This window comes from Anoplophora glabripennis, unplaced genomic scaffold, assembly GCF_000390285.2.
Source record: "Anoplophora glabripennis isolate ALB-LARVAE unplaced genomic scaffold, Agla_2.0 scaffold1246, whole genome shotgun sequence".
NCBI classification, from domain to species: Eukaryota; Metazoa; Arthropoda; class Insecta; order Coleoptera; family Cerambycidae; genus Anoplophora; species Anoplophora glabripennis.
Genome location: NW_019417330.1, coordinates 39,174 through 57,718, shown reverse-complemented (window position 1 = coordinate 57,718; position 18,545 = coordinate 39,174). Strand labels below are relative to the sequence as shown.

General features: G+C 32.8%; 1 protein-coding gene across 2 annotated transcripts in view; it reads left to right on the top strand.

Moving 5' to 3' along the window:
- Window positions 1-16,993, top strand: part of LOC108915288 (ionotropic receptor 93a) — a 38,620-nt gene extending 21,627 nt beyond the window's left edge. The window contains exons 9-14 of one of the 2 annotated variants that reach the window (XM_018721276.2): window positions 5,111-5,273; window positions 12,007-12,227; window positions 12,740-12,917; window positions 15,176-15,254; window positions 15,376-15,533; window positions 16,885-16,993. In XM_018721276.2, the coding sequence (XP_018576792.1) occupies window positions 5,111-5,273; window positions 12,007-12,227; window positions 12,740-12,917; window positions 15,176-15,254; window positions 15,376-15,533; window positions 16,885-16,982 (897 nt within the window). In that variant the 3' untranslated portion in view covers window positions 16,983-16,993. Of the gene's footprint in view, window positions 1-5,110; window positions 5,274-12,006; window positions 12,228-12,739; window positions 12,918-15,175; window positions 15,255-15,375; window positions 15,534-15,605 lie in introns of both variants that reach the window. The other variant, XM_018721277.2, reaches the window with a different exon arrangement.
- The last annotated feature ends 1,552 nt before the right edge of the window (window positions 16,994-18,545 follow it).

Below are 18,545 nucleotides of genomic sequence, written 5' to 3'. Positions count from 1 at the left end.
CCTAAATAAATTTATTAAAATTACTTTACGAGAAAGGCGTTTTTTTTTTTGCTATTACAGAATGGTGTGTTGATGTGTTTGTTACTGCAACCATTGGCGCTGTAAAATTTCCGAAGTTTGTTTGGAGTAATATGTTGCATGTAGTCGGCAGCAGCGCCTCTGGTGGATATATTTAAACAATATTAATAGAAAGTATGTATCCGCACTGGACAAATGTCTGCCCCAAATATAAATGATTTACGCCACATCTTTCAAGATAAATTGAAGGAAATATTGGTTGACTCTACAACATTCAAGACCCTGTAATGCCTCAGGAGTGCAACTTTTGTCTAAGGTATATTTAGTTCATTCGCCTTATTTTTTTTATCTAGATGCATTGGTAGCGTTTCTGCTACTCTATTCAAAATCACCCTGTATATCGGTGGTATACGGAATTCAATCGTGGCCGTGGTTCGCCCACTGTCGAATTTCGTAAAGGTTGTCCAGAATCGGTCGTCCAGAAAACAATGATGCTGCAACTGAGATATTGCAAGAACGTCATGTGAGTTATCTTGAGATTGAAGCATCTTTGGACATTAGTCAGACCAGCATACAATCAATATTGCATGAATATTAGGCTAGCAAAAAAATTTGTTTGCGTTGAATCCCACATAATTTGACAAACATTCAAAAAAATGCTCGTGCTGATTGGTCGAAAGAAATACACAAGAAATGTGATGGTGCTTCAAAACACGTCTGTGGCATCGTAACAGGTAACGAATCATGGATCTATGTGTATGAGCCGGAAAGTAAACACTAGTCGACTGTATGGGATGAGTCAAATCCAACAGGTGTTCGTTCATGAAACACTTCTAAGCAAATGGTCGCCTGCTTTTTCGGAAAAATCGGACATGTGATAACTGTACAGAACTATTTGTTTGCCAGAAATCTTCGGAAAAATAAGGGAAACTAACCGTTGAAGACCCATAATTCTCCACCAGGACAATGCGAGCTCTCGCACATCGGCTTAAACAAGACTTTTTGAGAACTGAAAAAATCAAATTGATGTGTCATCCGCAGTACAGCGCATTTTTTTTAACCCAATGACTTTTTTAATTCTCGCTCATCAAAAATAAATTACGATATTAACGTTTTTCGACGCCTGAAGAGCGATTGATGCGTTCGAAATGCAGTTTTGGAGGCATCTCAATCGGAATGGAAAAAGTGCTTTGAAAATTGATTCAAGCGCATGAAAAAGTGTATTGATATCCATAGAGAATATTTTGAAAAACAATAAAGCCATATACCATATTTAAATATAGTGACAAACTGATTAAGTGGCGATATAATTTGTTGGTGTTCAGAATGCAGCAGGTTATGCCTGATGGCATCAATATGAGAATAGAATTTACAGAGAAATTAAATTATTATTAAAACTATTAAAAAACGTCCAGTACTCTTCGATCTTTCGCACCCTGATTATAAAAATGTGTGTGTTAAAGTTTAAATAGATGCGATAGACCAAATTTATAAAATACGCTATTTAAATTAGCTTTCTAACTTCGTTGATGAAGTAGGTAGTCGCTTTTCATCCAACAAAACTGCAAGTACTTATTACTATTGGTAAAATAAGATCGCATGCAGTCGCCATAACTCAAGTGTGTTCTCTAACAAACGCGACCACGATGGCAATTGAATCCAAAAAAATTAATTGTTTCGCCTAAACAAATTCTCAGTTAACCCCTATACTTCCGCCACTATTGCTCCATTAACATACTGATATTGATAATATAAAGATCAGTGCTGAGTTTTATTAGGATCTGATCAGCCGTTTTGAAGTTATTAAAAAAAGGTGTTTTCACAGTGCACCTCTATCACCCTTTAAATTTTTTGGTAAACCCTCTCGAGCCCATGTCTAAACCTTTTGCTTAAAATGACATTTCTGTGTCCTTCCGGAAAAATATTTTACCAAAATTGCCACGGACAGTTCTTTTAAGATAAGAAAACACTCAATAACTTCCATATAGGTAATTATAAATTAGGAGAAAAGCAATAATCTGCATATCTGTATAACGTTTTACTTGGAACCGATCAGGTGTTTTAAAGTTATTTAAAAAATGTTTTTTTGGCATCTTGCAGCTTTTTAAGATATCATTTAATATCTCTTGATTTAATTTAAAAAACATATATTTGATATATTTACATATTTTTTTCCTCTAGTTTCCTAAGTGTCATTTACCGTATTAGTATGAAATACCATTTCCCTATAAATAACCTGTATATTAGCTTTGTTCCTAGAGCAACCCAAAACAATTTCCAACAGTCAGACGCATGCACATTTCGATATACCTAATACTTACATAAAGTTCGAAATTTATAGTTTCATATCAGATGCGATAGCGTCTGACTGTTGGAAACTGATATTAATGCACTAGGAACAAAGTTATTGATATATCTAATAATTATTCTAAGATTCTTCTTTTGGTTCACTGGTTTTTATTATTATTATTTATATTAAAATTCCATCATTTTATACAGGGTGTCCGGTAAGTACCTCCTAATCTCTAGGGAGTGTATAGGGGAGGTCAAAATAAAACTAGTCCTTCCTATAATTTTTTTTCCTAATGTGCCCCCTAACGGAGTTATGGGGGGTCAAAGGGGTACCTAGAAATTAACGTTTAGGGTTATAACTTTGAAACCACCCTGTATATTTTAATAAAATTTTCGTACGTTGTATTACACATGGAGCTCTACGATTTGATGCTAAAATCAACTTTTTGCTATTATCAGGTGTCCAGAAACGGACTGGCCCTATCACAATTTTTCTCAAAATTTTGACAGAAGTAATTTTATCAAACTGAAAATATTATTATTAGATACTCTGAAGGTTTTTCTTTAAAAATGGTACTCTTTATTTATTTCGAAAAAATGAACGGTTTGCGAGATAAATCGGTTTTGAAAAAAATTGGTAACAAATACAACAACAATTAAAATTTATTTTTTTACAATAAAATCATTCCCGCTAGTGCCAGCCTACAGATTCACCATAAACATTTACTGGTGGTGAATTAAGGGAATGAATAATGCCGTTTCTTGTAAAATCAACATCTATGACCAAAATACATCTACAAATTATTATTGCTCTTGTCTCCATGGAGTTCTTTTCTATTGTTTTCGTTGTTAGACCCTGTTGATTTTAAAGTACTTGTCAAAGGCGCGTGACAGAATAAAAATTCAATTTTATTGTGGTATTCGTTTTAAGCCGTTAGAAATAACATTTAAAAATGGAAGAATATTCCTGTGCAGAATATGCTGATATGCACCTAATTTATGGGGAAGCATTATGCAACTCCGTGGAGGCAAGAAGACTTTATGAGGAAAGGTTTCCGGGTCGACATTTGCCGAGTCCAAAAACTTTTGAAAGAGTTGATCGTAGTTTAAGAGAAACAGGTAAAAAAAAATAGTGAAAAACGTTAGTGAAACTAATTTCTTCCGAATCCTTTATTTAGGAAGCTTTTTGCCACGCCGTGGTGGAGCAGGAGCCCCGAGGAGAGTACGAGACCCTCATGTAGAGGAACAAATATTGGAAGACGTTGCTAATAATCCTTCAAATAGCATAAGGAAGCTTGCGGCGCAAAACAATGTTACAAAATGGGCTGTACATGAAACTCTGAAAGAACAATTGCTTTACCCGTACCACATCCAAAAAGTACATGCTATGTCTCCAGATGATTATCCAAAAAGACTTCAATACGCCAATTGGTTTTTACAGCATCATATTCGGAATCATAATTTTGGTACATCTATTTTGTTCACCGATGAAGCAGGTTTTACAAGAGACGGCATAATTAATTCGCATAATCTACATGTCTGGGATGAAGAAAACCCTCACGCTTTAGTTCAAACTCGCTACCAACAAAGGTTTATGGTGAATGTGTGGGCTGGCATTATCGGGAATCATTTGATTGGTCCATTTATTCTGGAGCAAAGACTTAATGGTGCTCTTTATTTGCAATTTTTAGAGGAAAATCTAAATATTTTGTTAGAAGAAGTGCCCCTTCAAATAAGAACTGAAATGTGGTACATGCATGACGGTGCACCACCCCACTTTGATCGTTTAGTACGTCAACATCTGACGAATGTTTTTGGTGATCGATGGATAGGTCGAGGCGGACCTGTATTATGGCCACCTAGGTCGCCCGACCTAAACCCATTAGACTTTTTTCTGTGGGGTCATTTAAAAAATAACGTTTATTCAACACCCGTAAATAGTAGAGAGGAACTTCTGCTGAGGCTAACACAGAACTGTGACCATCTCCGCAATAATCACGGAATATTATTTCAAGTGCACCGGGAAAACATTCGTAGGATTAGAAAGTGCATTGAAGTACGGGGTGCTCATTTTGAACATCTACCGAAGTAACATTTAGGTACCTTTGTTCATTGTTGAATGTTCTTTGTTGCATGTCTTGTAAGTAAGTTATTTTTCAAATGTTATTTTTAATTGGTCACTACTTGCTCATAAAGTATAGCCAACCCGTTCAAAGATTTCTGGACTTGATAAAGTTAAAGAAATTAAATGCATGAAATAATATGTAAAAAAAATAAATTTTAATTGTTGTTTTTGTTACCAATTTTTTTCAAAACCGATTTATCTCGCAAACCGTTCATTTTTTCGAAATAAATAAAGAGTACCATTTTTAAAGAAAAACCTTCAGAGTATCTAATAATAATATTTTCAGTTTGATAAAATTACTTCTGTCAAAATTTTGAGAAAAATTGTGATAGGGCCAGTCCGTTTCTGGACACCTGATAATAGCAAAAAGTTGATTTTAGCATCAAATCGTAGAGCTCCATGTGTAATACAACGTACGAAAATTTTATTAAAATATACAGGGTGGTTTCAAAGTTATAACCCTAAACGTTAATTTCTAGGTACCCCTTTGACCCCCCATAACTCCGTTAGGGGGCACATTAGGAAAAAAAATTATAGGAAGGACTAGTTTTATTTTGACCTCCCCTATACACTCCCTAGAGATTAGGAGGTACTTACCGGACACCCTGTATATTTTGAAATAAGGTGGTAAATTCGATGAAAGCACATGAATTATAATAACTCCAATCTTTTTAGACATGGTTATGTTTATCAGCAGCTATAATATCAATGGGACCGATTTTATATTATATACATCGCTTTAGTCCAGTGTATGAATATAAAGGCATATCTATGAAAGGAGGTTTGTCGTCTGTTCAGAATTGTATTTGGTACATGTATGGAGCCTTATTACAACAAGGTAAAACGTAAAATAAGAATTATGAAAACCACTAAATATGTCAATTTGTATATTTTAGTCTATATTTTTAACAGCATACTAAATAGGTAGGTATTTTGAAAAGTTTTTTACTAATTAATTTTCTAAGTTGTCCATTTGTAAGCCTTGGTAACTGCCTAACAGATGTTTCCTCTCAGATAGAATGAAACTTTTATTGTGTACATACATGATGTTTGAGAAAAATAAAAGTCCAATAGGAAAAATCGGGTAATTGGAAGCATTTTTGTGTATAAATTTTACAAATTGCATTATTGCATTTCTATTAAAAAGTCGGAAATCGATAGGATGTACCCTATTTTCGCTGCAATTGATCGAAAATTTCTAGAAAAAGGAACTATCGTTGAAGAAAATCCAGACAGAAGTGTTGCCGAATTAAATGTTTTTCTAGGATCCATAGATCATAGAATAACAATGCTAAACTACATTTTTGTAAAGAAATTCATAAATAAACGAAACAAAAATAATGACTTCTACAACACAGTCCTATTTACTGACGAATCGTGTTTTACAAAAAAAAAATATGGAGTAATACATCTTCACGACAGTCATGAATGGAGGGACGATAATTCAAAGGTGTACTTTTCTTAACATCAATTTGTTATTAATTTATGGGCTGGAATTATCGATAATCGTCACCTGTTGAGCTGCCGCCACGTTTAAATGGTGTTCAATAATTTTTCTTAGATCAAGCTTTGTCAGAATATTAGAAAAGATCTATAGTTTATGCACGATGGTGCAGCACCATATTACACTCAAACTGTGCGGCAGTTCCTTAATAATCAGTTTGCTGTACGATGGACTGGACGTGGGTAAGATGCAGCTGTAAATTGGTATGCCAGGTCACGCCGACCTCAATCTTTTAGATTTTTATTTTAGGAAATTCATGAAAGCAAAATTAAAATGAAACCATAGTAACTTACCTTTCATGTTCATATTTTTTATCTGTCGTTTTCTATAAGCAAAGAGCTTCTTTTTCTTGAAAAATGTACATGCTCTCTCTTTTCAACTAGTATACTTTTTTTCTTACCAAAGCTCTTAGGATGTTTAGGAAATTTTGACTTTTAACATATTTTTCATTCAATTATATTCCTCAAACTACCCATATCCACGCCACTGCTATTGGGAATAAATTGATTTGCACGTTTTTGTTAAGTCACAGTTCATGTTGTGTACAAATTTTGACATTTTTATCTTTAGCCGATTTAAAAATAATTAAGGAAAACGGATAAATATGCTGTAAGTAGATATACATTTTGCAATTATTTTATAATTAACAAAATGTATTGTAATGATCATGTTTGCATTGTTTACGGGCACAAATTAGAAAAAAAATCTTCCAATGAGTATTTTCTTGTACCTATAAAGTGTTACTACACTATTATTATTAACGACTCGCCACTGCAAATCAATGGATCTACATTTATGTAGCCAATTCACTAACCAAAATATACATGCGGCCCATTGCCTTACACCCTTTCCGACCGGATTACAGACGGATAACAATAGCGCATATTTTCGGGTCCGTCGGTGATATACGTTTTTTCCCGTATAGTTGGAAGTCTTATTACAATATTTCAGTCAATGTGAAAACTCGTAGTAAAAATTTAAAAACAAGTTTAATGATTTCAAGGACAAAAATATTTTTGGGGCAGGAATTTCTTAAACTGCGTTAAAGCAATTCTTGTTTCGATACTTAATATAATAATAAGATTTATTATACCTATCACTTAAATGTAGTGTGTGTTAAATTTAGTTTTTCATCTCTAACTTTAATATACCCAATTTTTTAAAACCACACCCTATTATTAAAAACTATCATTAGAATTAGGTACTACTGTTAACAATGTTGATACTTAAATTTAGTAATTCAATATGTGCAATTGTGTTAAGTAAGTAGGTATGTAAATACTTGATTAATTTCATATTAGTATAAAACGTAATTATTACATGGAAATAAAAACCAGTTTTCATAATATATGTTTAATATATTCGAATACCTGTTGGTGTAGAGTCTAGTTTTATTAAATAACATACCTACATAATTCTACTATTTACACATAAGAAATGTAAATCTTGATTAAGTTTCTTAGAAACCGATATTAAATATTAAAATAAAAATGCATCCACTATCGGACATTATTTTTCTTTATTATATTTCTAAATGATTCTAAAGGAAAATAAATTAAAACAATTTATTAGAGGTAATCCGACATTTAAGTGGTTTAGTTTGCATTTATAGTAGTAAAGTTATTATTCGTTTAGTCTTGTGGATTCAGCATAGTACCTACATTGTTAAAATATCTCAGTAAATTGAAAGAACTTTTCCACACCCTGTAATACAGTTTTAATTAGAGTTAGTAGATCGCCAGACGTTACGGTTTGATGTCAACTTGCCAATCATGCGTTTCGTAGTCTCGAACACCGTCAATAAATACTAGAACTATTAGCTGCTCCATAAAGTCATGCGGGGCTGTTGGATATGCTAGGTGAGCTAAACGACCTACATCCGCCTCATACTGTTGTAAACTCTCGTTTGTCCTTTGGGTCCTACTTTCCAGCTACGTTTGGTAAACCTCAGTAAGTCTTTGTCACCAAATCAGTGTTGCACTAGGTCTAGGTCATCATAATTGTTGTGTCTTTCGCCTAATATTTGTAAAACTTCTAAGGCCTCACCTTTCAATGACACTACTAGGATTGTCCAGTTATTAACTTTCGCTGCGGCATCAAACTGTTTCATGTAAGTTTGCTAAGAAGATTTACCATCATAAACTGATGGTTGAATTTTTGCCTAACCGTAGTCAGACTGCTTAATTTTCACAGTTTCTATCACGGAGTCATGCCTTCTTTTAATATTCTCAAATTCTTTCTTTATATCTTCTACTTATTTCCTTACAATGGTAATCTCTTCCACTGCTTTCTCTATGTTGTCAAATCTGTGATATACGATGCAGTGGGCTAGTTGGGACCACCGCCTGGGTATCCCAAAAACAATCAATAACACACCGCAAACTTCTGTTAATCATATATTATTAACATACATCTATAGCAACGGTTACATATAAAGAAAATCTCTCGCACGTACCGGGACGTACCTACTAATTATTTTTATTGTTATTCTTGATGTCGTACCGTGTCAGTGTGTTTATCGACTGTTTTTTTCTTCGAGTGGTTTATTATAGACGTACTCTGAACACAACCAAACCTTTCTTGAATGATATCCTGTTGTGAGGCTATTTCGCTTACATGAAATTATCTTTAATGTACATGCTCAGTAACATTGATATAATTTTAACTTATTAATTACTATAAAAGTCAATATTGTTAAATTTAAATATACATATAAATTCTATAATTGTATTAGTTTGTCACTTGGAGTTTGAAACTTCTTAAATATTTCTAATATTGCCAGAATGTCGCGATATTCATGACAAACAAGACAATTTTTTGACACATGTCCAAAGTATTTACATAAGGCCGAAAATCGATCTAGTAAAAATATTGGGAAATTCTTCATGACAATGTATACTATGGGGTTGCCTATTATTTGACGTATGCGACTACTAAAAAGGTCTATTAAGTACACCTAAACGACGATAGTTAAGCAAACATTCCACTTGCACAAGTAAAGTGTTCTCCTCGTATATTAATAGTTAATTACACCGGCACACAAAATAAAAAGTGGTATGTACCTTTGATTTGACCCAATAGGCTTTATGTATTTTGACTTGCTGAATCCGAATCTGATGTTTTTAGCTCAAACACCCTCAAAATTTTGGGTAATTGACAAAAAAGTGAAAAATCGCCGAAAGTCACTTTAGTGAGCCCAAAAAAATTCGAAATTATTTATTCTGAACTTGATCAAGTGGGTTTCTTATGTATTTTGATGTGTTGAATCGAAATCTGAAGCTGCATCTCCCCAGGTTTTGCAAAAATTTCAAAATAACAGCGAAAAATCACCAAAAATAGTTAATAATCGCCAAAGATAACGTTAGTCAGCGCAAAAAAGTTTTCTGACCTTGATCTTATGTATGTATGATACGCTGAATTCGAGTGTGAAGCCTATTTGCCGCATCCCCCACATATTTTGCAAAAAAAAACGCAAAAAAATATCTGAAAATGGCAAAAATCATATAAATGGAAGTGAAAAAATTTACAGAGGTTTTCGAATGACCTATGCAGCGGGTTTCTCTTTCTTTCTGTCTATTCTGATTTGTTGATGATATCAACAGAAATCTGTCATCTTCCTTGGTATTGATACTCCTTTTTACTTATATCTTGATGGAATCTTTCTCCTTCTTCACTGCAGTGTCCAAGGTTTTGAGGAAAGTAGTCGAGGTCAGAGTATAGGAAATTTATTTAAGAGAAGTCTATTTAAGATTCATCAAGCAATCTAACTGTTTAAAATTTTTCAACATCTCTTCAACCAAATTTTCGAAGAATGTATAAATGTAATATTTAAGCGAGACTGAAAACAATCTACTATAAAACGAAATAACTTGGAAAGCAGATGTTCTGCACAAAGATTTAAACAAGAAATTGAAAGAACTTTCATAGGAGAAACTTTGATTTTACATAGAAGATGCCAGTTTAAAGTATGAGATGAGTAGTAATCCCTGTCTAAACTATTCCCACAATATTGGACGGACATGACATTTCAGTCTAATTTTGAAATCCAGCAATATTTAATAAAAAAAATTGGCTAATAATATAATGTAACAGGAGCTAATAATCCTAAATAGTCTAAGATCCGAACTAGAATCGTCCGTCACCCACTTGGGCGCTTTCCGCTGGAGCGTTGCGCTATGAAAATAACATCACGCTGTTGTACTATCTGGCACTTTCCGTGCACCTAACCCCCTATGCTATTATAGGTCCCATAGCGAGCGCGCGTGATGGAATAATATTAACGAATATATCGCGAAAGAGTTGCGCTACCCTTAATTAAAATTATTGTAATATTTTTTCAATATTTCACTGACGTGCTTACAAAACGAAGTTAATACCAATCGAGTGTACACAGCATAAGGAATATGCAAAAGTTAGGTTGCACATACATTTTTCTGTTTTATCTAGATAGATAGATAGCTTTATTTGACCATTTGATATACAATAATACATTTATGGCAAGTCAGAATACACAAAAAAAAAACAAAAAGATAAAAAGATATATTACCGAGTTATTAGGTATAAACAGATGAGTTAATACTAGCAATATGTACTTATTGAAATATATCTTGAAATAAAGATTTTATTGCAAACACGGTGGTATAAGGTTGCTGGCAAAAAAATCGTTAATAATCACGGTTGCGAAGCTTTTATAAAAATTGGAGTTAGCGAAGACGCGCCAACAGAGAAGTATTGTGCGTACTTTTCGGTGCGATAGAGTAGCATAGCAGCTGCGCAACATAAATAAAACAACAACATAATACAAACGAAATGAAAAGGGGATACATATGAAGTCAGGTTTTGTATGAGAACGTAACCAATGGTTTCGCAGAAGACACGTGCTTGATCATTTTCTACACAATTGAAATATGTCTAGTACTTTACACTTGGTGTGATATGCCAAGGGATGATAAACGGGTAAAGAAACTGCTACGTTAATTCGGCGAATCGAGAATGGTCGAATGCGTCTTCGCCGTTACATTTATTTTAGTCAGTTCAGTTTATCGGTTTACTAGAAGGTATTCATCGTAAAGTAAGAAATTTCACGACTTTCTGCGTGAACTATTTGTTTTTACTGGATTTAATATAGAATTTGTAATTTGTATAGTGCAGTGTTGTATTTTATTTTAGTTTAAATTTATAAGCAGAAAAACAAATTGTTCAAAAATAACCCCTGACTAATCATAGGTTTATTGGCTATTTCTTTTTTTTAATTTCTTAATTTACGTTGTGGCAAAATACCCTAACAAAGAGAAACTATTGTCATGGTGTTCTGACTTTGTTTATTCGTGAACGGTGCCATTCTACGAAAAACCTTAAGAGGCGTAGAGGCTGGTTAATTTTTATTTTATTCAAAATTAAAATATGTAGTTAACAACTAATGAGCCTTCATAAATGTTTACAAGCCCCGTGACCGTCGGTTGTAGGCAACCCAACAGTGCACGACTGGTATTAGTAACAAAAATTGACTATATCTTGGCGACAGCAATATTAACAATTCCTTTGCAATGAACAGTAACAAACCGTTACGCCTACGCTCGAGATAATGCGATCGCTGATTGGTTGATTAAAATCTCGTGAAAAATTCAACCAATTAGCGATGACATTATCACGAGCGTAGGCGTAACGGTTCATTGTAAAGGAATCATTAATATTGGTGATTCCAATATTTAGGGAATTTTTGTACCAGTACCAGTCGTGCAATGTTGGGTTGCCTACGCCCGTCGGTCACGTGGCTTGTAAACATTCTTGAAGGCTCTGTATGATGGAACTGTACTGTACTAGGTATAAAATCTACATCTTCCTGAGTTCTCGAATATTTGATAAAAAATTATTTCACATCTAATCTTTAAAGTATCCTAGAGCTCTTAGGAATCACGTTCGGATAAAAATTTTGTTGAGTTATTATTGAGGGAAATCAATTCTGAAAGTTTATTGCAACGTAATATGTAAATTATACAATTTCAAAATATTTAATCACTCGTAAGGTTCTATGATTTCTAATACAACATATTCTTCAATTTTTCAGGTGGTATGCATCTTCCTTATGCCGATAGTGCCAGAATAATCGTAGGATCATGGTGGTTAGTAGTATTAGTTGTAGCGACCACATACTGTGGAAATCTCGTAGCTTTTCTAACTTTTCCTAAAATAGACCAACCGATAACTACAATTGACGAACTAATTGGTCACAAAGATACAGTTACTTGGAGTTTCCGACGAGGAAGTTTTTTAGATATGCAATTAAAAGTAAGCATAAAATTGCGACTTAGTGTAAAAGAGATCGATTCTTGCTTTAGTATTAGCGTAGAATGCGAAATAGTATTTCTCACTGAACGGTATTACCGAATGTAGTAGTGACACCGTAAAAGTCAATGGAGGAAAATGCCGAAAAATTAGTCAGTCCTATCCTTACAATTCCTTTATAAATTATTATTATTTATTGCCATCAATAAATTGACCACAATTAATTTGAAGTTAAAAAATGTATTAATTTCTTTGATCTTGTAAAAAGGTCAAATAGAAAGTCATATATGAATGTATAGCATTTCTAAAAAGGAATTTAATGTAAGAAGAAAATATATTTCATTTGAAATAAGAAAGTTGGGTCAAGAAAGTCAAGCTGACAGAAAACACCTTGTGTACTCCAAAATATTTTAGACCGTTTTGTATTAATTATATTTTTATATTATGTAATATAATAAACGAAAACTATACTATATAGACTAGGGAAACACTCTTATATTTTTTTGCAATTACAGACGTCTACAGAAAGAAGATTCAGAACACTTTACGATGATGCTGTGAAAGAACATAACATATCTAATTTAATTAAACAAATTGAAAATGGGAAACACGTATTTATTGACTGGAAAATGAGGCTACAGTATATAATGAAAAAACAATATTTAGAGACGGACAGATGTAACTTAGCTTTAGGTTAGTTGAATTTCTTCAGTGAAGCTAAACAAATTGGAAATTTAGCTCATAATGGCAGGCATAACATAGATATAACGTGGAGAAAATGTTTATCATTAAATTCTGCGTTTTTAGAAACACGTTAAAGAGTGGTGTTGATTTTTAGTGTTTGGCGGAAATAAAAACAAATGATAACAGAAATGTGCACCAACTGTTTTTATAAAGTAAAAAAAATAATTTTGTAGGCACATCAATTTTCCAAACAACTGAATTAAGTAAAGTAAATATATTTTTTTAAATAAAAACAAGTGATTTTCAGGCAGGATTGTGAGACACCCCGAGTTATTATTTTTCAATTTTATTTAAATAAATGTATAGTACCGCAACCCAATTTGCATCTTTCAACATCTAACTCTAAATTAACCCCACATGGCGCAAGTGCGAAATCTCTTGCGCACATAGCTCTTGCAGCAGTTAGAATATAAAATGAGTGGACACTGGACAGCTACCGGTCAGCGAACCCAGCCAGGACAGGAGGAGGCCCCATGAACTAATCGAATCCGGCCGCGCTGGCGGTCCACAATGCCGGGGAAAGGGCCAACCTCTACGAGGCGTCCGGGCCTACAGTGATGAAGTGGGTAAAGAGCGATAATCCCGCTCGAGCCCGCTCCATCCGAGGTCATTTTCCTGTCAAGGATATTGTCGCGCGGTTAGCGAATAGTCCAGTCCGATCACCGACGCACTTTGCCGCCGACGAACGAACGAAGTGATAACACCACAAAACTTTTTTAATTTTTTTAAAAAGCAGATTTTTCACACTAATAGTTATTAATTACTTAGAAACAAATAACTTAAGAATATCTCTTAATGAACCTCTTTTCGAATTGTTCTTCGAAAAACTTATATTTGCAAATTTTCTTTGCATTTAGCTTCACCTACTTGCAAACAAGTTACTTGGGTTTTTTGCAGGTAGCAAGTGTATTTAAATTTTTAAACTGTAGGTAATGAATTAAATAACCTATTAACAATGGGCAAAATAAAAATACAGATATATTTATATGGTTAAGTAGAATATCAATTACAATTACTCAATATTAGTAAAACTATATTAAAAATATTTTGTAAAAGCTTATATATTCATCATTTAACATTATTAAATAGATTTACGACTGGAATATGTAAGATTTACCCAAGTAGCCTTTTATGAATGTTATTTAGGCCATTTATTTTGATTTAATTAATAATAATATATGAAAATTTGGTTTCCAAAAAATTGAAATGTTTTAGCCTCAAATAACAGGTATTATTCATTACCCCATACAATTTAAAAAATTGGTAATGGCTATAAAACTTAATTACATATTTCTTAATAAAATGTATCTTTTCATATAAGGTGACTTTTTAGACATTTTTTTTTAATAAAAAGTAATAATATTACTGCTTTTTTGGAATTTTTAACACAGCAACATTTGAATAATATCAAAATTTAACAATAAACATTTTCCTTAGCTAGAGGGTGTCGCGCTTAAACGTGATACAAGCCTGTAGCAGTGTAGCTTCTTTATTTTTTGACCGATTTCAATTTTTTTTTTAGAATGTAGGGTAAAAAAACTATCTAATTGTAATGCTGCTGTTTTTATTAATGCAATTCACGGCCAACTAGAACGCGTTTTTTGACGTCAAAACAGCTAATTGGTATTAGCACTTTTTTTCCATAAAACAGATTACGTATTCTCATTCAGCATCTCTTAAAATGTCTTATCACCAAGTTTCATCTAATTCGATACATCTTCAGACGAGCACTAGTTGACCGTGTATTTCATTAATAAAAAACAGCAGTATCACAGTTGGATAGAATTTTTGTTTACCGTATATTCCATAAATTTCTTAAATCGGCCAAAAAATAAAGAAGTTACAGGCTTGTATTATATTTCGCGACATCATAAAGTGCTCGCCTGAAGATGTATCGATTTTGATGAAACTTGGTGGTAAGACGTTTTAAGGGATGCTGAATGAGAATACGTAATCTGTTTTTTGTAAACCGCTAATACCAATCAGCTGTTTTGATATCAAGAAAACGCGTCCTAGTTGGCCGTGATTTGCATTAATAAAAACAGCAGTATCACAATTAGATTGAGTTTTTTTACCCCACATTCCAAAATAAAAATTTTTGAAATCGGCCAAAAAATAAAGAAGTTACAGGCTTGTATCACATTTAAGCGCGACACCCTGTACCTGTAAATATGTGATATGTTATGTACCAGCCTAAATTTTTTTAGGTTTAGATGAATTCTTTGATGAACAATTGGCTCTAATTGTTGCTCAAGATATACCTTACTTACCAACCATTAACGCTGAGTAAGCAATTTATTTTTTTTTCACATTTTGCGTTTTTTATATTTTCTTTTCAACGAATACTTTGGAATTTTTTATTCTTAATACCTTCTATTCCATTACAAATATTGCTCAATTATTGTAGAATTAAAAAACTACATCAAGTTGGACTTATACAAAAATGGTTACAAGACTATTTACCAAAAAAGGACCGTTGTTGGAAAAATCGCCACATCATTGAAGTGAATAATCATACAGTTAATATGGATGACATGCAGGGGAGTTTTTTCGTATTATTTTTTGGTAAGTTGTATTCAAAATACAACGCTCCATTTAATACTATAACATTTTTATAAGTAAACTTTTTATCCAAAGATTTATTGTCACCGTTACCAGTCAAGTACAGAAGTACCATCTAAAACAACAAAATGGATACAACAATAATATATAGAAATTTTATAGCACCTAATTGTTTTAGTTATTTTTAAAAAAATTTTTTATTCACAGTTGTTCAGATTAGTCTCAAATGCTTAAAAATAAATTCAAAGCTAAAATATTGTTTTAAAAGAAAAATATATATAACATACAGAGCCTTCATAAACGTTTACAAGCCATGTGACGACCAAGCTTAGGCAACCAATATTGCACGGCTGGTACTAGTAACGAAAAATCCATCAATCTTGGTGTTACCAATGCTAATGAGTAATGACTCATTTACAATGAATAATGGCAAACCGTTATGTCTACACTCGAGATAATGCGATCGCTGATTGGTTGAATAGAGCCTCGTGATAAATTAAAGCCGGTGAAACAGATTGTTGTGTTTTAATGCAATATTGATCTTATTGTTTAAATAATTGGCTCTATATTTGAAATTAATAGGTTAATATATGCGTACTAGTGATTATAAATAAAAAAAAATTGTATAGGTATTGTGATGGATTATTCTGAGAAATATTTATTTTAGCCAAATTTTGAATATGAGCTTTATTATCATTACCATTATCATTTTCATTATAATTTTTTTCACAGCTTTCACTAGTGGACGGACCAAAGCCAAGTCCATTGGATGTTTATTTTTGATTTAAAAAAATTGTGTTATATTACATGTATTACTGCTTTTGCACAATGGTATGAATATTCTGACCTTCATTGATTTGCGCGAGATGTTTATTGAACGTGTGAGGTGTAATACCTGTAGTTGAAATAATAAAAAGAATGACGTGCACTCGTTTTTGTTTCCAAATTCTTTCTATTTCTGTTGCCATTTCTTGATATTTTTCTTTATTTTCTGAGTACTTTTTTATTACATTTTGGTCAGATGGCATTGCACCCATGATACAATATCTTTATATTGTATTATATATTGCACCGGTATGAAAACAGCAGCCAAAGATAGCAGCTAATTCACCCGACCATGCCCATCTATTATTATTTACTCTGAACAACTTTTATTGATAAAATTTTATATCCAATAGTAAGAAATTCTTGATTGGTTTATTTTCGTGTTTTAGATCATTTAAAAAAAACAATAATTATTCATTCATAAATTAAAATCAGTGCTCTTCAACTTTTTGGACGAATTAAAATTTAAATCAGATATAAAAAAGTTACAGTGTTATATTGGCATACGCATTAACATGCATTTTTTTAGGATTTCTGGTGTCCATTTTGTTGTTATTACTGGAGAAACTTTGGCACAAACATGCTGTGAAGAAGAAGGAAAAAATAATTCAACCGTTTATGTCATAAAAATTTAAAAAATATACAGGGTGGCCCATTAAGAATGGAAATACTCGCGTACAGAAGTTGTTTATGGACCGATTTGAACCGGTTTTTTTTTAAGATCCAAAAGCTCTATCTTGATGCAAAATTTGAAGACGAAATTTTTATTTTCAAGGCCTACTACGAATTTTTTTTTTAAGTGAAAAATAGCAAAATTTTGTTAGCGATTTTTTTATAAAAAATCTGACTACACCACTGGATTTAGGAACCCCTCATATGCATTTGTACCAATTTTTGCGAAAAAAAGTTTGCCTCTAAAAAAGTTATGACAATATCGGCATCACCAGTGTTTGCCATTGTCGGTGAACCTATTCTTTTATAAAAACCGAATAGAACCCAAAGGGAAACAAAATTAAATAACAAACACTGGTTTACTAATTATTAATAAGAATCATAAAAACCAGTATACACAAAATAATCAACAATTACTCTAATATAAACAACAAATGATAAAAAAAAGTAATGATTAAAAAATTACATTTTTAAAAATGAAAAAGGAGTCTATCAAATTGATTTACACTAATCACGTCATTAAATTTAAATTTTTGTAGCTTCTACTAATCTTCCGTTTAATTCTATACATTTTTCATAACGTTTTTTTATATTTTTTACAACATTTCGTAATTGATGCGCGTTAATCTCCTCACATGCTTCCCTTATTCTAGTGCACAATACCTCCCGGTTTTGACCGTGTCTTATAAACTTTGGACTTAATGAAGCCCCACAGAAAAAATCAAGTGGGGTAAGGTCTGGAGATCGGGGTGGCCAATGAATTAATGGACTGTTTCGGCCTCTCCAATGACTGGTGAAATTTTCGTTAAGCCACTCCCTTACATGTCTCGCATTGTGTATTGGACATCCATCCAACTGAAAATGTAGATTTACTCTTTCTTGTAATGGAAGATTATCGACTGCATTAAAAAATTCGTTCTGAAGGAAATGTAGAAATTGTTCGCCATTCATATTCCCTTCAAAGAACGGACCAATGACTCTCTCGTTAAGTATCCCACACCAAACGTTAACTTTCTGACTATATTGTCTTCGGCAATTAATTATCCACTCTGAATTTGATTTGATCTGATTTTCTGAAACCTAACACCGCGAGTTTTGTGATGATACAATTCCATTCGTCGTGAATTTGGCCTCATCGCTGAATAAGATATTTAAAAAAAATCGGTAATTGAGATATTGTCTCTGTGCCCATTATCGCCTGGTTCCAGAGTGTGAAGAAACTTAGGTTTATAGGGTTTTATGTTATTTTTTTTAGGCAGCATCGGATACTTTCTCTAGCTAAATTTAAATCTAAACTAGCAATCCTGAGGCTATTCTGAGGATTGTTTGTAAAATAATTTAAAATTTCCTGCTCGTGAATACGTTGATTGTCCCTTCTTAAAATGCATTTTGATACAGCACCATATTCCATAAAAGTATTGTTTATTTTAAAAACTGTGCTATGCGTAATATTAGGTCTATCTGGATGTCTGTTGTTAAAAATTATACACACCTCTCTTGCCGTCCGATCATTTTCTC